The following is a 25,311-nucleotide window of genomic DNA, read 5'->3' on the forward strand; positions in this document are numbered from 1 at the left end:
TTAAAAATATTTATTTGTCCTGACAAAATATGTATATTAAAAATAATTTTATGTTATTCTTTTGTTGTTAATAAATTGTGTTTTTATAAATGTAAAAAAAAACAACTTAAAATAATACTCGCCATTATTTAAACTAATTTTATGAAATATTCTTCTTTAAAACACAATAATTTCAATAAAATTGCTTTAAAGTTATTTTGTTCTATTGAATGATTATTTTAATTAAAATAAAATCATAAATTAATAAATTTGATTGTTAAATAATAACACAGCAACAACTAAAAGCATAAGTTTCAATTTTAATAATTAAATTTAACATAAAATAATATATAGATTAACTTTTTTACTAAATCATAAATAAAAACAAAAATTTATAAAATTAAATATTAATAAAACAAATAAAAAACTCATCCTCAAGTGATACATACTTTAATAAATTAAAAAAATATTAATTCACATACAAATAAAACAAATATTATACATACATATGTAAATATATTATACATAATATAAATATTTACAATTGTACATTTTACAAAACACAGCAGTTCGGCAGGACAATCCCGAACTTACCGCTTATGGTGGCTTCTCGACACCTGACTACTCAGGTGACTAACCATTTTAACATGGGCTTTTCCTACAAAGAAGTCAATCGTCACTTTAAAGACTATAGACAGACAGTCAAAAGCTATTCAAAAGTAGTCAATGGATGGTAATGTCCAAGTGGGTTCTTGGAAGCTCTTTAACTAGTTACCTTACTAGCTACTAGAAACAAACAATTTTTAAGTGTCCCCTCACTCGTTTACATAGGGTACAATAAAGTGGCGACTGTCATCGCTCTCGTTTACGAAGAGTGCGTTGGTGACAATACACATTAGAGTAAATTACTGCATTACTGCATTGTAGGTTATATAGAGAGTTCGGGACTGTCCGCCCGAACAACTGGGTTCGTATTGTAAAAACATACAATCTTACATACATTCTCACATAAATATATTTCATTTTATCATCGTCATTAAAAAGGGGTCATGTACATCTGCCATGAGAAGTACCAAATATATTTGTACATTTAGAGTGTCCCGAGGAACAACCTTTTTAAGAATTTCATGTAGAAATACCATATTACTAAACACGAGAAAAGTAAAAAGTGTAACTTTTGAAAAATAACATATTTTAGATTTTTTCGAAATAATTTTAAAATTTTTGCAGAACATTTTTGGTACGCAATATTGTGGGTTGGGGAGGAATATTATTTTCGCTTTTTATCGAAGTGAGTGTCAAAATTGTAGTAATTTTTTATTTAAGAAATAGTTGGGCATTTGGTTTAGTCCGTTTCAGATTTTTTTTTTAATTTTTTTTAAATTTATGTGCACTTTATAATACGTTTTGCGGACCAGAAATACACTAGGAAAAAATTTAATTTTTTCCCGTGATAAGCTCAAAATTGCGAAACTTTTGGCACCAATTCGAACAGATTGCAGAAAACATCAAGTTTTTTACCGCTTGAAGGGAACTGAGGATCTTTTCAAAATAAATGGTTTTTAATTTTCTAGTGTTTAGTACACTAAAATACATCGGTTTAGAGGCATTTCTCCAAAAATGTGGTCCACGGGACACCCTAATATATGTATAGTAATAATTTTATTTATATTACTTAACTAAAATATTTATTGAACTATGACCAATTAAATAAAAATAAACAAATTAATACATTTTGGAATTGGAAATCCCTATAAAATTTTAATAGAATTTTCGATTGATATTGTAAAGCAGTAAATGTTTGTCCCTACTTAAATATACTAAACGTAAGGATAAGAAAGTGACAACCAGTGAAGATATAACTTTTCTATTACGAAGATTTCAAAATACTTAAGGGACGTTGTTTTTCAGTTTTGTGTTTTGTAGTGAAACAGAATTTCGATCTTACACATTCATTACTACACTGAAAATAATCTCTTCCTTATATACTTATACAGAATTGTACAAAATGCTTTATGGTTTCTCAACACGAAATTGTAGGAAATATTTAAGTAGAATGCAAACTAATTTTAGAAAAAATTCGTTTATTTTATGAAACATTTCTTTAAATTGCATTAATTGTTAAATGTAAATTTGGAATTAAAATGTTCTTCATTTAAATTTTATAAAAAAAGTTTTGCAACTTGTTTTATTAAATTATTACAATTATTAAAATTCCCTGCAGAAAATGAGGCGATAATTGTCTTAATTCCACTAGTACTATTACTAAAACAACAGACACTAGTACAAGTTGGGTTAGAGTTTATATGGAAAAATACTAGTACTTTAGACTGATTTTTGTTTGAGAGTAAATAGTACATGCAAATTTAATTCCGGGTGCAAGCAAATCCCTATGTAAGTACGTCTATTAAATTTAAAAACTGCAATAAGTTAAATATTTGTTTTATCGTACGCAAATGTTTTTATAACGAAATGGAGATATGTACCTGGATGGAATTTTTGGACACAATAAAATCAATGGTGATATGGATAGAACAAGAATTTCTTCAAACTTTAATATTGAATTGTTAGGTAAATTTATTTACAACATTTTTTATAATAAGGGGTTTCATTTAAACGTTCAAAACCCTCGTAAACTGTGCAACCTGTTATGTTTCCATTCTAGCAATTGTCTTTTAAGTTTGAGCGACTATTTAGACTGGCAAACTTGCGCAAACACATTGTGCATTTAATAAATCCGTTCGCTATTGTTCACTTTTGAATTTATGGACTTGAATATTCACATTTTAAACATATTTTGTAAAATTTTTTGTTAAAATAATTTATTTATTATTTTTTTATTTTGTTTGACATTGTTTTTAACTGTTTATAAATATTGTAATTGAACAGAATTTGAACAAGGATTTCATGAAACAAGTCGAATAAACTTACCCAGAATGTGTAGTAATTTCCACTTGAAATTGTGCAGGAGGATTGCAAAAGAGCAAAACCAACAATTATGGCGACTTTTTATGAATATTAGAACTAGTATCAAACTGGTTCTAAAGAACCCAATTGGGTCCAAGTGTACTAATATAAGTCTAGAACTAATGATACTAGTAATTTTTCAATCACACTCAATGTTAATTTGAGCATTACGATGATATAGGAAATTTTACAGTTGGGAACTAGTTGGTACTAGTTTGGTACTAGTTAAATACTACTTTGGTTCTAGTTCCATTTCCTGCAGGGTTAATACATATATTTAATTTTTAAAATTTGTTAAATTAAGAACTAATTTTCTTTCGTAAAATAAAAAATTATTTTTGTAAAATAAAAGAAAGTTTCGTAATATATACGAAAAGAAATATTGCAAAATATTTCGTATTATGCACGAAACTTTGGTAGTCGTAAAAAGAGTAGTTACAAAAATTGTTGTTGTTGTTGTAACGAAAACTATGGATTCATTATTTTAGTGCATGCAGTCTTAAAGCAGCTTTAATTCTTAGCATAGTTTTCGTGCTCTTTTTGATCGTATATTTATTTATCTACCATTAATAGCAGGTTTTTGAGTTGGCGATCAAATGCCAATTAATAATCAGATTAGTTAATCTAAAAATAAATTGATTTTTTAATGTTCATTTTAGTAGATTTTTATTAACTTTTTGCATCAGCTGTTTACACTTTTGCATTTCTTGCTCAAGTTTAAACTATGTACCTACATTCGGCGCTTAAACCAGCAAACAAAATTATCTAAAGATTGGCCCTAAGCATATTAATACTTCTCGTATCTGAATTTGTATTGGCATTCTTAAAATGTTTAAATTGCACTAAACTCTGCTACCCATAGATGTCATCCATGTTTGGATGACATCTATGTCGCTTTACCTTTTTCTTTAAATCAGTTACTAGCCATATAGTCATTTTCTGAATAGGATCCAATATGGGGGCTAAATGAAATCATTGCCCAATATTTCCCATTTTTAATACCAAAACAAACTGGGTCATCTTTTTCGTTGGTGGGTATAAAGAAATACATATATGTATATATTTACATAATTACTTTATTATTAGAGATTTAATATCTTCTTTTTTATTTAAAAAAGAGAATAACAGCGTTTGGAACAATTGTTTGCTAAAAATGATCAAAACGAACAAATAATTCATATGTACACAAGCAAAATAAAAATAACTAATTTTAGTAATTAATAATAACCAAATTGACAATTGTTTATAAAATAAGGCATTTAATAACAACTATAATTAAAAACGATTCCTGGTTATTTTTAGGGAGGTCCACACAATTATGATTGCTAATCTTAAGACCAACAGCTGGTCCGTAGTGCGTTCTCTGAGGGTTACAATTGATCAGTGCCAATTCCCCTATATCGTATATCTTCGTCAGGTTCTAAATCGCTAAAGATTCGAAATAATTAAATCGATTATGTCCCATGATTATACCTACATAATTTCTTAGTTTGTTGTTTTCCAATTCTAGAAGTCAATCAAAATTGGCGTGACGAGAGAAATTCAACTTTTAGCGTGAACAAGGTATAAATTCCATTCACTTCACTTTAGATTTAACAAATTTATATTGAAAATATCTATAGTTCTTGTAATTCCACAAAATCTAATTCAAATACATTCTTAGTTCATACATTTCTAATTCTAGGAATTTTTTCCAGTTTGCTTTTATTTTCTGGTCGCCATCGAGTCTTTGTTTGGATATATTGAGATGAATTTTTCCAAAGTGTATTCGATTCGACTTTAAATGTACGACTTTATTTCTATTGACGAAGTCAATACATGTATAGACATCCGTACTTCATATAGACATCTGCTTTTTCATTTCCATGTACAGTGTATCAATTAAGTAATTTGCCTATGTAAAATTTTATAAATTTTAAGAAAAAACTTTATCTGAACAATTATTTTTAGCAAAATAAAACAATTTGTTTGTTGTATTTTTTAAAGAATATCTTATATTTCAATTTTCTACCATAAAAAGAAAAATCGTTATATTAATTAACGAGATTTTTGATAAAATGTGAACGTATTGTTAATTTTTTGGGTCAATAAAGTATTTTGCTTTTTTAGTTTTTTTGTTCATTTTTTTAATATTGCTCCTCCTATATATTAGAATAACATTTTTTAGATATTTTAGTAGTGGAACGACTAAATTTGGACATTTCTTAACCGATTTATTATCCTATATACCTATCAGAATTTATCAATATTTGACTTAACATGAAATCGTTTCATTCATTAAATTTCGAAAATAATAAGTAATTTTGAATTGGATACATGATATATTAGATAATCAATGGATTTGGACCTAGAAAAAATGTTTTATGAGGTATAAATCTATATATTATAAATAAAATAATACGGGTTTTTGGTCATTTTGTATTGATAAACAAAAACTACATTACGGAAACTCCATCTATTTGGGGAGTATTGTGTAAATTTTATTTAGAATTGTATAATATTGATTCTTATGCAATAAATCTAACACTAAGTACCATCCTAGCTACTCTAAGTATGGGGACATCACCATATACCACTATAGAACTTTTAAATACTAAAATCTTGATTTTCAACCTCATATAAATCCAATAAAAATTCTCAATATGCAAAATACTTTATTGACATGCAAATTCTGATAAATAATAATAAAATGCAACAACAAATGCACCAAAATTTGTATTTTAATATTTTTTCTAATTTTTCCCATTTTACACAATCTCTATTTTTAATTGGAAAACATATATTTACTTTTTACCTGTTTTTTCGAATTTTATTTATGAACAAAAACAAAATTCTCTTAAAAAAGATAGGCAAAAACTTAGTTTATTCACTGTATGTATATTATTATGACCATCTGTATATATATCAAATCAATCGTGGTTTATTCTCGTCTTAAATGATGACGTTGTCGTTTTTTGAAGAAGTTCTTCAACCGAAATTGGCATGACAAGAGTAATTCAGTTTTTCGTGTAAACATGATATAAATAACATTCACTCCACAACACATTAACCAAGTTTATATTAGTTAAGTTAGTTCTTGAAATTTTATACAAAATTCAATTCAAACTTATTTCATAAATCATCCATAACATAATAGAAATAGTACAACATATCTCATGTTAAATCTTATGAATATTCATAATTATATAGTTACGTATTACAGTATTTGTTATATCGTATTATTTGATTTTTTTATCAATTTGGTGCTAGATTAAAGAAAGTTATTAAAATTTAATTTCATAAAATACATATGAAAAAAGGAATCTGTTTGAAAAACATGTGCATTGCAAAACAAATTGTATTTAGAAAGACCTTGAAGTGTTCTACAAATTATATTTTTGTGAAAATATTCTAATATAGAAGTTCTTTAAATTTGTTTTTAATTTACAAAAATAAAATTTTGAATATCAAACCAACATACATACACATTTTCAAACAGTTTCTTTAGCTTTAGGCTTATTTTGCAAATATTGATAAAAAAAATACTTCAAAATTTTACAATATTTAATACTTTATTTAAAAAAACTTACTTAAAATACAAACAAAATGTAATTAAAATTAATAAAAAGAAAGAACAACATGTTTGTAAATGGACCAGTAAATTTAAAAAAAAATAAATTAACAACCAAAACTAAAAAAACAAATATTGAAAGTTTAAATTAAATATTATATTTAAAAATTGGATTATAAAACGGCTGTGAATAATTAAAATGATTGCTTTATTAAATTAAATGAAATATAAAATATTTATTTAGAAAAAAAATAATTTTAAAATTGGACAAAAACACAAACAAATTAAGTCAATTTCATTAAAGTTATGTTATAATTAAAAACACACACATTTTTGAAATATTATTATTCTTAATATTAAAAAAAAAATAAATTAAAATAAACAATAAAATAACATTTCGTCCAACATTTCACTTGTAGCAAGTTAATTAGTAATTAAATTATAATTTTGTAAATATATGAATAATTTAAATTAAAAAGTTTTAAAACAAATGGGAAACGACTTAAACAAATAGAAAATAACTTCAAGTTCTTTTTTTAAACTTCGAAATTAAAAAAAACATGAAACTCTTACAAATTAAATTTATTAAACGCTTAAAACCGATACGAAAAGAAAAAACATCTAAACGAATAAAGGTAAAATATTTTAAGAAAAGTCTAGTTGAAAACAAAAAAATTTTTCTTTTTTTAATAATTAAAATTTAAACTAAGGTTATAAAGATAAATACAAATAGATCACAAATCTTTTAAGAACCAAAAAAATAAATTTTCACAATATAGCGCTCTAAAATATGTTATTTTGTTATTTATTAATCGGAATAGCTAAAATGGTTTGTATAAAAATAATACAGACAATTTTTCTGATTGCTTTATTTTTATAACTAATGATATGAAATATATTAATGTATATAAAAACCGTGTACTTACTTTTCAATGACTTCTACTACCAACTGTTTTACTTAGAAGTATTCTGCCAATACGCCTAGGCCACAAATGGGCCAGTTGTGCTCTTCATTTTATGGAAAAATAATTGTAGGTAATAACAAAAACCTTATATGAATAGTGTTGATTGAATATGTTATCGTCCGATGTTCAAAAACTTAGTTTCCATTAAGTAATTCCTGTGATATATCCGGAATTATATCAGTCCTAAAATATTTGAATATACCCTCGTTTGTGAGATCAACTACCTCAAGTTCTCTTCCTTTGAAAGTTATTACATTTGCTAATATATTTATCATCTAATATCGCCCTAATTGTCTTCTGACTGTAAATATGTATATTTATTCTAATCCAATTAACGCATTCCGTTATTGCTTAACTTCTGCTTGGAAGCTAAGGTAGTGATTAGGTACATGGTGATATATTTATGTTTCTGGATCAATATAGAACCCAAATCCCCCTTTGACACTCTGATTAGAGCTACCAAAACAATTCAACAATATCTTTTTTTGGTTAAAATTGGAAATTCGTTAAAAACGCAATGAAATATTACGGATTGAATTCAACTTTTGTTTTGTATCCCAGCAAAAAATAGTTGATGTCATACTTTACAAATTACATCTTAATCACATCTAAAAATGCGATTATATATTTTTCGCTTTTATAAACCAAATATTTGCTTACAAAGTCACTACAAATAACATATTCAAACTTCGGTGAAAAACCAATGAAATTAACATAATCATTGAACGAATTCGGTTTATTTTTGGCATCCAAATATCGAATTTTTATTACATCTATGAATAAGATTAGATATAGTTCATAGTTGTCAAAAATGAACAACATTCCTCCAATGACACGCTTATGTAAAATTCATAGGTTTTTCACTAAAATCGGAAGTATTTCAAGATATGTTATTTGTGGTGAAAATTCTACTTCTTTTTCCTCACTTTTTTTGCTGGGTATTTTTACATACTCAAAAATTCAACATATTACACAATTCATAATCTGTGCCATAACGTTGTATGTCATAAGTTTTCACTATTCTTTAGTTTCGTATCAAAAATTTTACGAAATATTAATAACATATGATGATACAACAATACGATACCGATAGTGAATTGGATAAAAGCGATGTCCTTCCTTTAAAAAATATAGTTCTTGATGTTTGTAAGGAAATTTATACCTCCAAAGTTTCAAAAATCACTAAATTTTTAACTAATTTTCAATTGTTATTTAAAATTGTTTTTATTGTTACGTGTTGGAACTTTATTGTAAAAGAAATTCAAACATAAATTAAAGTTTTATGAATAAAACAAAAAAAGTACAATTTTAAACTTCGCTGCAGGACATCCAAGGTATCCTGTAATAGCTGTCAGCATGATTATATTCTAATGATAGATAATCTTATGTAGATTACCATATTGAAAAATTTACAAAAACGACAAATCTCGTTCATAACAATTTTATAACTCAGCAGGTGGAAACACTTAGAAATCAGCTGTTTTTATTTATAATGCATTTTCAGTGTTGTCTAGTGTTAATTATACTTAATCAATAAACCAAACATTTTAATGTTTATTTCTATAAAAATTGCATTAATTATTTGCATTTTTTTTTGCTCAAGTTTATAGGGAGCCTAAGCAAACAAAATTATCTAACTGAGTACTTAAAAACAACTTTCGAGGATTAATTTTAATTTAATCCCAAATTGTTCAACTAGAGAATGGTCCTTAAAAATTAAAATTAATTTTTAAAATAAGGTTTCTTAAGGCATTCACGTGTGAACATTTATTGTCTGTCGATTGTTTCGCTCTTACTATTGGATTGTAATTTGTCCTTATACCCTGCACAACTTTAGTGGGGAGGGTATATTGGATTAGTGCTGATGTTTGTAACATACAAAAATATTAGTCCTATACCCACCTTAAAGTATACTAATCTGCTTAGAATGGTTTTCTGAGTCGATTAAGCTATGTCCGTCCGTCTGGCTGGCTGCCCATGAAAACCTTACGTGAAATTTGGTACACACTCTTTTTTTTACCCAAGTTGAAATGAATTGAAAATGGATAAAATCGATCCATTATTTCGCCCCCATACAACCGTACCCCCGAATAGGGCCTTTGACTTGAAGGTCAAAATTCACCCATAAACACTAAAAACACTTTTAAATACTCCATAAACAACTCTACCAACATTTATAAGGATAGGCCCATATTTTCCCTACTCCCCTTTATCAGGATTTAAGAAATACTTTGCCAACATTCAGTCCAGGGTGACAGTAACAACAAGAAACGTTCAACCAAAGTTAAGAAAGGTAACAAGATCAAGCTAAATGAATTGAACCGGTTCGATCTCTCTGATAATCATTGAAATGTTTTAACCAAACTGTCTTAAGACACAGATTGGAAAAGTGAGAAGCTTAGTCCAGAACAATTTTCTTTAGCATGAAAGAAAATTTGAACAAAGGAACAAACTACATAGGTGCGGATGGGATAAATAAATAATCCATTATAAAAGATGAATTAAAATTATTTGTACAAAGTAAATCTTTTACAATTTAACACTCAAAGCTTAAAAGAAAATGGTAACAAAGAATAATTGGAATTATTCAGGAATAATTTCAAGATCGATATTGATATACTATAAGAAACATGGTTTTAGAAAAGCTCATGTATCAGTTTAGCTGAATTTAATTTTATCGGAAAAAATAGAACTGACCGTTTTGGTGGTATTGGTTTTTATACAAGAAGACACATCATGTACATAATCAATCCATTTGACACAAACGTTGATACTCTTGCTATTACTACTTTAAACGTGAGGAGAAATTTAACGATAATTGTCAACTATATCCCGCCTAGTATGTCCTTAGAATATTTTGCATCAGAAATGATGCATTGCTCGTACCAACGAAAACTTGACTTTTATCTGTAGCGATTTCAACGCTAAAGCTCACCTTTTGAGCCCTAATTATAACGATCACAAGAGGGAAATTTTAGAATACTAACTTTCATAGTATTAATAATGGTTCGGTAACATATGTATGTAACGGAAAATGCTCAGCCTTCAGCACTAGATGTGTTTTTCAATTTTGTAACCGAATGGGCTCGGAAATTCTATGGAAAGTGCATAAAAATTGACGGGTAGTAATCATCTACCTATCGCAATAGACACCTTTTAAATTTACCTGTATAATAAAAGATAGTATTTTTCATGATTAATACAGATTTTACGCAGAATTGGGCAAATTGCAAATTAATGGCAGCATAGACGATTTTCCACAAGAGATTGAGAGAATAAGAAGATTTACCCAATAAATAGTGAGACCCGGAAGCCAATAAAAGAAATTTAATGAGACCGAGATTTTTCCAAACAAATCTCTTGAAGATTATGTTAGATTCAAAGAGGCTGGATCCAAACATGGAAATTATATTTCGGAAAAGGAAAATATTACTTTCGTACTTTCTTAGAAGTATTATCGCACCCTACCTCGATTAAGAATATGTGGAATAAGCATAAGAATTTGAACAAATGCCAATTACCAAAGAATAATAACAACTCCTGTAATAGTGAACAAAGAAAATATTTTTTGAACATAATTGCTGGCTCTAACTCAACCCCGACTTAGGATTTTATTAATTCCAATACGTTATCTTGAGCATATCCTACGCTTTTAGAAAAAAGGTTCAACTGCACAATACATTAATGACGTCATCAACACGGTCTACAAAGCTAAGAATGAGGGTTATCAAGTTTTGGGTGCTTGTCTCCATGCAGATAAGGCGTACAACAAGAAGAATTTCGTAATTTTTTGTGAAATGTTATCGAATCTTGGTTTCAATGAACACATTGTAAACTTCTTAAGGTCCTTTTTGGGGAATATAACTCTAGTTCTTGGTAATAATTTTATTATTGTGCACATCGACAGAAATTTTGACAAAGCCAGATGTTTATTGCTGAATAAACTTATGGGTTTATGATAAACTTAACTCTTGGACTATCTTTTAATTTTGAGAAGACTAAAACGATCTATTATAACAACAGAACAAAAACCTTGAATCTTTCAGTTGAGTCAATGCCGAAAGTTATACAAAAAAATATTTGTAATTTTTATCGCTTCGCTCACAACAAATCTATCGTACCTTTATGCTTTGCCGACTTTAGTACAATTACTTCTAATTGTAATTAAAAATTTTCCAATTAAATTTACTTATAATTGTAATTTAGGTATTAATTACAAATTACATATAAATCTAACGAACAAAATTCACAATTACAAGTAATTGTAATTATAAATTTTTCCAATACAATTACAAGTAAGTGCAATTGGTCTAATTTCTATTCTATTTATCTTTAGATTTCAGCCAAGAAGAATGTATAGGGGGAAGGATGAGGCTAATATCGATATTGCAAACAGTCTGTTTGAAAAAACATAATGATATGGTAAATGATGAGTATGAGATCATCTTTAGTGCAAATTATATTGGTTTTGATAATCGAGACACAGTTAAATCAGGATATACAAGCCTGTCACAGAATTCCATTCCGATCCTAATTTTCTTCCTCAATAAAGTAAAATTACATCTTTTTCGGAATGAAAACATTTTTAACGTGAAATTGTTTAAAGTTACAAGTTTCGATCGGAATGGAATTCTGTGACAAGCCTGATAATGTAAAATTCTTGCATCTTGACCTCAGCATTGTTAGCGTTTGATATTGACATCAGTAAAATGGACATATTCTCAGACTCCTGCGTTTGCGCACTGAAGAACCGGAATTTGATAATTATACTGATGGATGAATATTAAACAAGATGTCCGACAACTCTTTTGAGAAAATGTTCATTATTTACATCCCTGGTCATAGGAGAATTAAGGTAACAAGATCGAGTACTTGGCCGCTAAAAGTGCACACAGAAATGGTTTAGCTGGGGGTTACCCTGAATTTCAATTCGATAGAAAAACTTTCGAAAATTTTTACTTTTGAATCGAAATACATTCCATAGACATTTAAAGGAATGTCAGTGATTGAATCCATGTTAAGGGGAAAATTGAGCACGGTATACTGCCAGTCGAAGACCATTTCTTTAATCTTATATATACAAACTTTGTATTGTATTACAAAGTATATATTTTGTTTTATATTTTTACTACTCTTTAACTGCCGTTAACTGTGCGCTTAAGAAATAATTCGAAAATGATCCCGATATATGATTAAAAACTGATTTTATGAAAAAACACGAATTTTGATACGGAGCATTCATAATCAATCAAAAAGTCGATTTTGGCTTTTTCGTAACTTTGGATTTCATATCATTCATTTACACTAATATACTGAACTCATGATTATCTGATTTACTAATCACATTATTTAGACATGTGAGCTAGTTTGTTCTAGATAAAACAGATCAGATTTTATGGAAACTAAATAACTTAAAAAGACCAAAAAGGCAAAGAATTAGGTTTCTTAAGTTTATAATTGACCTAAGTTGAAATAATTGAACAAAAATGGTATTGTTTTACAATATTTTTTAACACCTTTCAGTGAATTTCTTTATTTTATTTGTATTATTAATTATTAATATAATAAAAAATAAAACTATACTTATGTTAAGAAGAAATTAAAACGAAAAAAATTCATAAATCTAATGTCATATTTAAGAAAAATAATAAAAATAAAAAAATAGTTAAAAAAACAAATAGAAAATCTTATTTAATAGATTGCATTAAAACCAATTATATATATTTGTGTGTATATTTATAAAATATTTATAAAATTATAAAGAAAAAAAATCAAACTATAAAATGTTAAAAGAATATTTAATATCATTAAATCAAATCGAATACATTAATACACTTATGTAACATGTATGTGTTTAATTGTGTATATGGTTATTGGTATTATTATTATAATTATTATTATTTATAAATTTATCTTTAAGATGTTTTTTAGCTTTTTTGCTTTTTTATAAAATTAAAATAAATACTTATGAAAGAAGTTAAAAAATTATGAAGATTCAAATGATTAATTCGTACAATTAGTAAATTTCAGTTACATTCAGAATTTTAATAGTTTTCTTTAGAATATTACGACGAATATAATTTAAGAAAACACACAATTTGTCTGTCTGTTTCATATAACCTTAACTATTATATACAGGTGTATGTTATTTTATTTATTATAAATTTTTTAATTTTATTTGCTTTTTTTTTTTGTTGTTGTTTTAGATGTAAGCAAAATAGTTTTGAATTTTGTCAGCATTTTTAGGTTTAAATTAATTGTTTATTTCTTTATACAATACAAAACAGCCTTTTTAAATCCTATTTTTTTTTTTTTTTTTTTTTTTGTTTAGTTTATTATTATGATTATTTAATGGTAAACAAACAATTATTTACAATTTGAAATTTTGTTTTGCTCTTGTAGTAGTTTTTTTTATTGTGAGCAGTTGGCATTATTGCTTTCCATAGCATTGTTGGCAGCATTTAATGCTGCGGCTGATACTTCTTTCATAGACTCAACCTTGGCTACTATTTTGAGAGCCGGTCCCAATTTCATACCCATTGCATTCACCAAATGATTTTCCTTGAGCAACAATAAGGCCTGGCCATCGATTTCTTGTTGCTCAAAATCATCAACGTAATCACTACAACCAGGAAGATTCTTAATGAATTCGCACACATCTGACACCGTCCAGTTGGCCATCTGTGGCTGCTGTTCTACAGCGGGTGCAGCAGCCACAGCCACCACTGGAGCTAAGGGAGCAGTTTCATTTACTACAGCTGACATAATGGCGGCTGATGATGTGGGAGGAGGCGCCTGTTGCATTTGCATTTGGGAGGCTGTTGTTACAATTGGCGCCAGATTTTGCATTATTGCATTATTATCGGTTTGCATTCTATCCACAAGTCCAGCTCCCACTGCCACCATGGGTGCTGTATGGGTCATTGTATCCATATTAATGCTATTGTTTAGTTGGCTGGTGTTGCTGGTGTCATTGTGTGTAATGTTTGAACTGTTCATTGATTCAGCTGATTGTAGTTGTTGTTGATGTAGCTGTTGCTGCTGCTGTAGCTGTTGAGCTTGTGCAACCTGTTCACCAATCGAAGCTTTAGCCTGGCGTGCACATGCCGGTGAACAGAAACGTTTCTTTTTCAATTTCGTTTTATGTTCTGGTTTGCCACACTGTTCACATGCCACCATGTCGGCTGGTAATGGACTCGTGGCCAAATTATTATTGTTGTTTGTATTATTGGAGGCATCATCCAAAGCTTGTTTCTTTTCTGTAAATGTACAAAAACAAAATTAATATTGTGACAGCAAGTTGGTTTTACGAAAATAAAACTGAATCTACTACAGGTCATGGAATATACGAACATGTGATTTTAGTTAGTTTTAGTAATATTCAATAGATTCCAATTCAATTTCAGAAACTAATGATAAGGTAAACTTTTAAAAAATCAGAAATAGTCCAACAATTATTGTCTTTGATAACTTTTCGTTACGAAAGTGTTGTAATAATCCGATAATTACTATAAAAAAATATAACCGTAACTTACGTGGTAATTCGTCACTATCATCCTTATCTGTGTAACGCTTTCGTGTCACTGGAAATGGTTCGTTTGCTTCTTGTATTATAAAACCATCAATGACGTGAGTCAAAACATTCGGTTTGATCATGGCTTTCGGTAGATCCTTTTCAACCTTAACAATCGTAGCACCAGGTGTCGATTTTGGTGGTGGACCACTTGTCTTAGTAGCAATAGGAGTGCTGCTATTAGTTGTTGTACTAGTTGTAGTGGAAGTGCTGAACGTACTTGAAGTGGAGGTGCTAGAAGAAGTTGTAGTAATGGATGTTGTACATGTGGTCGAAGAAGTAGTGCTAACGGCTGGCAAACATGATGATGGTTGAGTTGTTTCTTCGGGTGAGGAGGAAACGACTGATGAAATTTGTGCTGACGATTTTTCGCTTTCATTTGAAATACCACCTTGTTGGTTGTTGGAAGATTTTTGGGATTTGGAAGGCGAGGAGTTAATACTATCTGATGATGTTTGAGTGGTCGATGCCACAGCACTAGTATTGGATTGTTTGTTAGCTAATGATGGCACAGATTCGTTATGAGATTCTGTGGTGTCCATGGGTTGTACAGCCATTTGTGGAGTTTCTGAGGTTGTTGGGGCAGTTTGATTGGAAGCTGTAACGGTTGGCGAATGTTGTTGCTGTGATGTTGCACTATTACTAGAGGCAGTAGTGGAGAGGGTAGTTGTTGGTGTGCTAGTCATCGACCCTGCAGTTGTAGTGGTGGCTTCAAGAGTTTTTTCATTGGATTTTGTCGGTGTCTCCTTTGAGGGTTGTTCGACTGCTGCCAAATGTACAGGAGTTGAGGGAGCAGATGCTGCAGGATTGACATTAATATTACCGGTAGATGGAGTGCTAGGTGCACTGGAAACAGTTTTTAATTGCTCCATGGCTGTTTTTGTGGGTGTGGCGGGCAATGATGAAACGTTCGCTGCTGTGGTGTTGGCCATGGGCGAAGTCATGGCAACTGCTGTTGTTAGGGAGGTGTTGCCGGTTAGGTTGCCTCCAGCGGCAGCATTCATCATAGAAGCCATAGCTAAAATTGGATTTTGTGCTGGAGATGAAGGAGGTGGCATAACTGTAGATTGCTGTTGTTGTTGTTGCTGCTGCTGTTGTTGCTGCTGTTGCTGCTGTTGTTGTTGCTGCTGCTGTTGTTGTTGCTGCTGTTGTTGTTGGGCAACGGCTACTAAATGTTGAGCCTGCTGCAATTGTTGCTGCTGATGCTGTTGTTGCTGCTGCTGAGAGGCTGCTATAGTAGCAGCTATCTGTTGTTGCAGCTGTTGCTGTTGTAATTGTGCGGTTGCTTGATTCAGGCCTACTGTACTTGTAACCAAAGGACCTGTCTGGTTAGATATTGTAACCACTGAAGTGGTGGGCAGTGAATTAGATGTTTTTGTTTGATACGTGACATGTTGCTGCAAACCTTGTGATGTTGCTATAGAAGCTGGCGTCGAGGAAGAAACTGAAAATGGCACAGCAGTTATTTGCTGTTGCAGCTGCTGTGTTTGCTGTTGTTGTTGCTGCTGCTGTTGCGGTGATTGTTGTACCACAATCTGATGTATAATATTTTGAGACTGCTGTTGGTCTCGCTGCTGCTGTTGTAATTGTTGTTGTTGCTGCAACAATTGATTTTGTAGCTGTTGCTGCTGCTGGGCCGTAATAAAGCCTTGTGGACCAACTTGCAATTGAATTTGCGGTTGTTGCTGTTGTGCTTGTCCTACTTGCTGTTGCTGCTGCTGTTGAGCTGCCACAACTTGTTGCAGTTGTTGCTGCTGTTGATGGACTGCAGCCTGCTGTTGCTGTAACTGTATTTGAGCAAATTGTTGTTGAATCAATTGCTGCTGCAAATACTGCTGTTGTTGCTTTTGTATTTGTTGCAATTGTAATTGTTGCTGCTGTTGTTGCTTGTCAACGGCCTGCTGAAACGTTTGACCATTTTGTATAGTGATTGGGGTGCCAGCACTCATAACCACCATTCTGTAAAAGAAAGTAGTTATAATAATTATTATATTTTCTATTCTCTTAATTGTTTGTTTTGCTACTTACTTGTGCATGGTCGGTTGACCCTGTTGCTGTTGTGTTGCAACGTTAGACGTTATTTGCTGCTGCAGTCCTGCCACAGTAGTGGTTTTAGTCACTTGCTGTTGTTGTTGTTGCTGCTGCTGCACCTGTTGCACAGTTTGGGATTCAGTCTTCATGGCCGGCAGGGCAGGACGTACAGCTGGCTGCTTTGTCCGCATCTTTTGCTTCAGTAAACTTTGATTTTGAGCTGTTTGTGTGGATACTGATGAAGCTGGACGTATTTGGGCACCACCCGCTTGCGGTAGAATTTGTGTCTGACCGCGTTGTTGGTTTGCAGCGGCAACGGCAGCAGCTGCTTGTTGCTGAAGGTGAGCCTGGACAACAGCTTGTTGTTGTTGCTGTTGGACATTACTGGCCTGTTGCTGTTGCTGCTGTTGAACCTGCAATTGTGTGGCCTGTTGTTGCACTACCTGTTGGGAGTGAGTTTGTCCCGTTTGCTGCTGCTGTTGTTGCTTCGCAGCAGCCAATTGCTCCAACTGGGTACGTGGTTTTGTGGGAGTTTGTGTGACATTGCATTGCAGAGTTATTTCTGAAAAAAAAACAAAGAAAAATTAAGTTCAGTTAACGAAGTTAGCATGGTTGTATGTCAACTTACGATTTGGTTGTTGAGTCTGCAATGTTTGTCCACTGGGTTGTTGTATGAATACTCCCGGTGTACCGTCTGCCTGTGTGCCTCTTATTATAATAGGGGGATTTTGCGTGAGTTGTTGCAAACCGTTCGACCAAAAGGGCACACTTTGTACCCATGGTGTGGCATTAATTTGCAAAGGCTGTGGTTGGCCTGTAGCCTGTTGCAAGGGACTAATAATTTGGGTGGTGCCGGCTGAAAGAGCTCCAGTTTGTGCATTAACCTGAACACATTGTTGAGTGGCCTGTTGTTGCTGCTGTTGGGCAGCAGCTGCTGCCCCGGCAGACGACTGTACATTATTCGTTGTGGTGGTTACTTTTTGTACGACTTTTTGCTGTAGACTCTTTTGAGCATCCACTGACCCTTTTTGTTGCTGTTGTTGTTGTTGCTGCTGCTGTTGTTGCTGAGCATTAGCAGCGGCTGTCATAGCTTGTAGAATGTTTTGTTGCTGCTGTTGTTGCGACTGTGATATAACATTGACTGGAGAGAAAAGCAAAGTCTGTGGCGATTGGCTAGAAGGTATGGCGTAGGTGGTACCACTAGGAAAACCCGTATTGCCCCCAATTGCCATTTGCTTTGTGTTCTGTGTAGTGGCAATCATTTGTGGACCGCCCGATTGAAAAGGCTTGCCAGCAGCTATAACTTGAATGGGTTGCTGACCTAGACCTGATTGTAAAAGATTGCCGGGCACCAACATCTGCGGATATATAAATCCTGTGGACGGTTGCATTAGCTGTACTGTACGACCTTGTGTCCAATCTCCAGTGGCGGTTACTTGGCCTGTGGCTAATTGCATGGGCGACATTGTGCTAATGGTGGTCGAATGTTGTTGCTGCATTGCTGCCACAGCTGCAGCACTTGTGGGTGTATGCTGTGTGGCCGGGCTATTTTGTCCGGCGCCACCATTTGCATCAGCTGCCGCTTGAGCCAATTGCATTTGCATCTGTTGCAATTGACCATCGAGAAGGCTGGGATGTTTGATTTCAGTACTAGAGCCTCCGTGACTTGCCAGCGTGTGTTGCTGTGTGGGAAATTCTTGTTTAACTTGGATGGCAGCAAACGGCGAACCATGTTGCAATTGATGATACTGTTGTAACTGTTGCAATTGTTCTGGTGATAGTTGTAGTGGCACCGTACCAGGTGCCACCTGCTGAGCTGGACTCTGTGACTTCTCCAGCGTGAAGCTTTTATTGGAACCGTTAGCAAATGTATATATATTTGTTGTAGTTTTATTCGTCTGGAAATGAGACTGAGAATGTGGTGGTGGTGGTGTTAAGGCCGATTGTGATACCGAACTTGTTGTGTTAGCGACAGCTACTGACGAGGGAGCAAAATCGTATTTTTCGTCAAATGTTATGCCCGCCTTTTGTGCTAAAGTTTCTAAGCACTTGAGCGGCCGTTCGTTACCACCACCAGTTGCTGGTGCACTATTGTTGTTAGCAGATACTTTAGGATTGCCGTTAACGTTTGACGATTGGTGGGAGTTGGAAACTTTTGAATTAGTCAAGTATGTTGTACTGGAGTGGTTGTTACTGTTTCCGTTTGTTAAAGTTGCTGTTTGTATTTGTTGTTTCTGTTCGTTTAAGTGCGCTTGTTCAGCATTGAATTTTATTATTCGTATATTTGAATTATCCTTTAGAGGTTGTGTAGGCGGATATGTGCTATTTCCAGTTGTTGTTGAGTTTTCACTTTCTCTTGTAGCCGTAGTTCTGGAAACGAAAACAAAATTAAAAAATTATTTCAGTTTTATATACATTTGTTTATATCTAAAGAATCTACAATGTTTCATGGCTACAAATTAAGAGATTACTTAGCTTTAAAAAAGAAAAATAACTTCCATTTGACATAAGTTATGTGCTCCAAGCAAGAAATCCCGTTTTATAAATAAAACTAATTTAAACTCACTCTCTTTGTTTAGTTTTTGAATAAATTACTCCAAACATTCTCATCCCTTAATTCGATTCCGTACATAAAAAATGGCAAAAATATTTAATACAAAATTTCCGCCAGACATTGAAAAACAAATAAAATGCTAAAAGTAGTCGTGATAAGTATAATTTTTTGGTACTTTATTCAATAATAATGTGTCAAAACCAAAACACCCCCACGCGACCACACTTTAAATAAGGTACATCTATCATACACTTTGAGTGCAACCCTTCTATTAAACACAACCCTTCCTTATATTTACTGAAGAAAACGTCAACACAAGACTAGGGTTCTATAAATCGACTTTCGAATAATCGAACAATCGACTTTTTGTCGAAAAAAGTCTCAATCGACTATTTTGTTTAAAAAAAAGTCGATAAATCGACTATCGTCTACGAAAAAAGTCGACTTTGTAAATAAAAGTCGAAAAGCCGGAAGGTCGGAAAAAGTCGAAATAGTCGAAAATAGAAAGAAGTCGAAAAAACTAAAAAAATGCATCAAATAGAAAAAATATAAATATTTTTTATTAATAATAATAAATAATTATAAATTTACGCTTCTGGCAACTTTATAATTTTTTAACTCTGGTCGGAAAAAGTCTAAAATAGTTGGAAAAAGTCTAAAAAAAATCGCAAAGCCGAAAAAGTCGGAAAAAGTCGAAAAAGTGGAAAATTGTCGAAAAGTCGGAAAAAGTGAAAAAAAAGTCGAAAAGTCTTAAAAAGTCGAAAAGTCGAAAAAAGTAGAAAATTCAAAAAAAGTCGGAAAGTCGGAAAAAGTCGAAAAGTCGACTATTAATAAAATATTAAAAGTCGATTTTTCGACTTAAATGAAAAAAGTTGAAAATCGACTTTTAACTAAATGCAAAAAGTCGTAAAGTCGACTTTTCATAAAATGCAAAATGTCGAAAAGTCTACTTTTCGTTTCAACTATAGAACCCTACACAAGACTAGAATTAGTAGTGGTGAGGTCTTGCTCACCAATTTTATTTTGAATAAAATTAAAAAATAAGTACGTTTTCTTTAAAAGTCACAAACATTTTAGTGACAATTTTTAACATATTAGTTAGGATCAACTATGTGCACAACATTGAAGAGCAAATAATTGTTGCGAAAATACTTTTGGAAAGTCATCTTTCATTTGTACAAGTTTAATTTAGGGGTGGGTCTTCATCTACATTTTTAGTGTAACAATTAAAAAGAAACCTTTCATGTTGCAAAAAAGTAAAATTAAAGGAAAAAATTAGGAAAAATTTTTACTTTTTATGGGAAAAAAGGGTTGCAAATAATTTTATATACTGTACAGCTGGTTACAACTATTTACAACGAGTTTATTTGCATGCTAGACCACTGTTAAAATAGTTTCTATTTTAATAAAAATACACTAAAGTCTAAAAAAATGTTATAATGAGGATAAACATATGGACAAAATTTTACATTCAAAATTATATTCAAAGGTGCATAACTTCTGACATATATTTGACATATATAACTATTTTAAATTTTCCAAAATCCCTAATGTATTTACGTGCTATTAACACCAACTTAGAGATGGTTGATATCTCTTTCTCACACACAAAAATCAAAAGTTTCCCAAAAAAAGTGTCTTAGCCACATTCACGCAAACAATTTTCGACTAAACCGACTTTCGAATAATCGAACAATCGACATTTTGTCGAAGTCGGCTGTTTTGTTCCAAAAAATTCGATAACTCTACTATCAAATATGAAAAAAGTCGACTTGGTAAATAAAAGTCGGAAAAAGTCAACTATTTATAAAATACTAAAAGTCGAAAGTCTAAAAGTCGACTTTTAACTAAATGAAAAAAGTCGCAAAGTCGAAAAATCGACTTGCATAAAATGCAAAAAGTCGACTTTTACTTGCAATATTTTGAATTTTATTTACATTACATTTATTGCAAAAATAATACATATTTGCTTGTTAAATTTTAGTTATTTTTATAAAAAAAATAATCAAATAAAATATTCTCATATTTGAATAATTAATTGGTTGTTATTTTCCAAATTTGTATAAAATATATCTTTTAAACATATAAAACATAAAGAAAACAAAAATATTATCAGCTGTTCGATTGCATATACCTGTTAAAGCCGGCTTTACACGATCACACAAGTAATATGATCTATCAAAAAATTGTGTAGAAGAGTATGAGATCGTCTAAACGCAATATGTAGTGAACAGTGTTGCCAACATTGGTCAAGCAAAACGCGCGCAAAAAAAATAAAAAGGGGTAAAAAAGCGTAATTTTCTAACTGAAAATGGGTAAAAAAGCACTAACGTTTTTTCAGTCAAATATTGTTTATTTTAATAAAAATTGCACATTATTTCGCTCATTTCCTACAAGACTCCAAAATTCGTTTTTTAGAACATTGGGCTGCAAAACAAAACATGCGTCATACTAAAGTCTTTCACCGGTGTGAGTTAGATTTTTAGTAACGTAAGAACTAAAACTAATGTTTGACGAATATTAGATAAATAAGATGAGAATTTTAAAAATAGTAAAATGTCATTAAACATTCAAACTGACAGGCACACTACCAACTGGCCAACCGATGTACCCACACCCAAATTGTAAAATTTTACAAAACTTATGAAATATATATTTTTTTTTGCAAAATCTATATATATTATTTTTAAGTTTTTTGAGTTCTGGAAAAATTGTTAATTTCACTGATAGTGAATAACATAACTTATTTTAAAGTATTTTGAATATTTTGTTTTTTTTTTTTTTTTTGTTTTTGAAGAATATTTGCTTTTGTACATTTTGTACATAGATTTTGTTTTCTTGGTCAGTTATAGACCAATCGTCATAAAATTTGGCATAAAGAATTATAATAAAAATCTTTTTATTGCGAGTACAACGATGAAGTAATCATGGAGGCTTTATATATGAGGGATAGATTCAATTGTGTAAAAAAATTATATAAAACTTATTTTTTGTCAATTTTCATCGCTGTACTCATATTTTTAAGGGGACCTTAATAGGAGGTAGGGTACGTTACCGATAAATCCGAATTAAATTCGGTAGGAAGATTACATTTGTATAAAAGTAGTTTATTTCGAATTTCTCCGCTAAACACGTATTTTTAAGTCAGTAATGAGCGTTAAAATCAATTTTTGAAGGTGACCATATGTGGGGGTAGGGTCAATTATGGACCGATTGCCGTAAAATTTGCTAGAGAGATTTTGGCTTATATAAAACATATTTATGTCGAATATTTTTAAGTCGGTAATGAATATTAATGTCATTTGGTAGAGAAATTTTGATGCATATAAAAATTTGTGGAAAAATTTAACTCGTTTGCTCTTTACGTTCTAACCCTATCGTGCTTTCAACAGACAGACGGACGGACAGATGAACAGACGGATGGACATGGTTAGATCGCCTTAGAATTTAATAAGGACCAAAATATATACGACCAATGTGTTACAAACGGAGTGACAAAATCAATATACCCCACTCATCTTGGGTATATGTTGGGTATAAAAAGCACTAAATGCACTGTCATAAAATTAGAAAGCACCACTTTAGTGCCTTTTTGAAGAAAGGCACCATGAGCAAAATTTTCCGCGTTTGGCACACCAAAAAGCACCGCAAATAGTGCTAAAAGCACTAAGTTGGCAACACTGGTAGTGAAACCATAACACATTGAGAGAGAATACGAATGGAAAATTTGACAGTATGGCTCTCTTTAGTTTTTGAAATGATTTAAAAAAACAAGCAGGTGGCATTAGATCAGGGATGTATTTTAATGTTTTTTATTGTTTTATATTAATTGTGTAAACACAAAAAATAAAAATTATACGACTTTTTTGTTATACGAATGGAATTTCATTTTACTTTTTCATTAGATTTACGTACGTAAAGTGTGATCGTGTGAAGTGCCCTTTAGTGTACACTTGGTTCTATAAATCGATTTTCGAACAATCGACTTTTTGTGGAAAAGTCAAAGTTGACTATTTTCCAAAAAGTCGATAACTCGACTATATTCGAAAAATCGACTTTATAAATAAAAGTAGAAAAAAATCCGAGAAAAACGAAAATTATATTTTTTTTCCAACAATTTAAAATATTTTAAATAATTTGTTTATGTATGTTCTGTTTCTAGTTAACAAGCGAATAGTTTGAACACAAATTTTACTTGTATTTTGTTATTATAACACAAACTATATACGAAAAAATTCGAAAAATCGAGAAAAATGTAAATTTTTTGTTTTTAAGTAAAAAATATTTAAAAGCTTCAAGTATGAAGATTAATATTTTCTACCTACACAATTTTCGACTTTTCATAGATTGTAAAAAGTCGAAAAGTCGACTTTTTGTTTTAACTATAAAATCATACTAGAGAAGTACACAACAGTCGTTGAAAAGGCAATGCGTTTTACGCTTTATTTATTTTTTATTTATTTTTAAAATGATCAGAATTTGCTAAACTTTTCGCAACAGACGCGTTACCCCGTGTCTATATTAGACGAATATTTATTAAGCTAAATGTCAAATTGTTATCATGATAACAAATTAGCAAGTACAGACGGTATTTATTAGCGTTATAACGTCGTTATGACAGTATTGTCTAAATAATTGTTTAGACAACGTTGTCTTAATAATAAACTTGATTTTATTGTAAAATTTCTGTAGAATTTTATTCTTGTGCAATTAAAATTGATTTTAACAAAAATTTTAGTGAAATTAGTGTTTATTTACAAAATTTGCATTTAATTTTAATCGTTTTTATTAATTGTAGCATTATTTCAATAAAATTATCTGTGGGTTGTCGTTGCCCTATGCGAGGCAATAAACAAAAAACTGTCAATTTTTCTGCCGACGTTTTGTCAAGTATCGTGATAAATATTTGTCTAATATAGACATGGGGTAACAAACTGCAGTGTATAAGACGCTGTTCACACACAACATTTGTTGTTTAACATTTTAATTAATGAAGAATAAAAAGAAGATATAGAAATATCGTGTTTAAACCGTGTCTAACTTGTTAAATAAAATTATACTATCAACTTTTTTAATAGAAGTATATAAATCGTTGCCTCCTACAAAGAGTGTTTTGTACTTCCACAGGCGCTTGTCCTATAAGCATCTTAAAAAACAAGTGGGCCTTTCATTTAAAACCAAGATTGGAATAATTTTAATTTTATAGTTCGATTTTATTTATTAAATAGTCTGCTTTATTGATTTATAGAACTAAGATCACAAAGTATCGTACTATGATTAATAGAAATATAAAATATATAGTTCAAAATTCTACAACTTTAAGATGATCAGCAAATTCTTTTAATAAACACTAATTTCACTTACATTTTATTATGATAAAAATTTTACTTCAATCAATCCCATTTTCTCTAATAAAGCAGTGTAAGTTAAAAAATTTGTGTAATTTTTTTTTTAAAAATTAGTAAAAAATTAATAGCCGCAGAGAAAAAATAAAAAATATAAACGAATAAGAAGAGAAATATTTGTTACAAAAATTAAGAACTCAACCCAAACTTATTTAAATAATGTGTTTAACTCATATTAAAACAAATTATAAATGTATTATACCTACGTCGGTTTGGCAATCTTGTTCTGAATGCGACACGAATATGAAATAAAAAGAAAGAAAAACTAAAATGTAAACAAAACAAAT

General features: G+C 30.8%; 1 protein-coding gene across 1 annotated transcript; it reads right to left on the reverse strand.

Annotated features, from left to right (window-relative positions):
* Nucleotides 1-13,772: 13,772 nt before the first annotated feature.
* Nucleotides 13,773-19,796, reverse strand: LOC111685541 (polyhomeotic-proximal chromatin protein-like). Its single transcript, XM_023447807.2, has 5 exons — nt 19,632-19,796; nt 17,694-19,435; nt 17,063-17,627; nt 14,997-16,993; nt 13,773-14,720 (listed from the first exon to the last, which is right to left on the reverse strand). The coding sequence occupies exons 1-5, from the start codon at nt 19,673-19,675 to the stop codon at nt 13,873-13,875; spliced, it is 5,196 nt and encodes a 1,731-aa protein (XP_023303575.1). The 5' UTR covers nt 19,676-19,796; the 3' UTR covers nt 13,773-13,872.
* Nucleotides 19,797-25,311: the final 5,515 nt, after the last annotated feature.

Source organism: Lucilia cuprina, chromosome 3 (assembly GCF_022045245.1).
Source record: "Lucilia cuprina isolate Lc7/37 chromosome 3, ASM2204524v1, whole genome shotgun sequence".
Taxonomy (NCBI): Eukaryota; Metazoa; Arthropoda; class Insecta; order Diptera; family Calliphoridae; genus Lucilia; species Lucilia cuprina.

What these genes read in the sequence shown, in the direction of transcription:
- LOC111685541 (XM_023447807.2), bottom strand. Translation starts at nt 19,675, where the DNA reads ATGAGAATGTTTGGAGTAATTTATTCAAAAACTAAACAAAGAGA. An exon ending in TCAAAAACTAAACAAAGAGA is followed by an intron (nt 19,436 to 19,631) that starts GTGAGTTTAAAT and finishes TTTCGTTTCCAG; the next exon opens with AACTACGGCTACAAGAGAAA. An exon ending in TGATAGTGACGAATTACCAC is followed by an intron (nt 14,721 to 14,996) that starts GTAAGTTACGGT and finishes GTACATTTACAG; the next exon opens with AAAAGAAACAAGCTTTGGAT.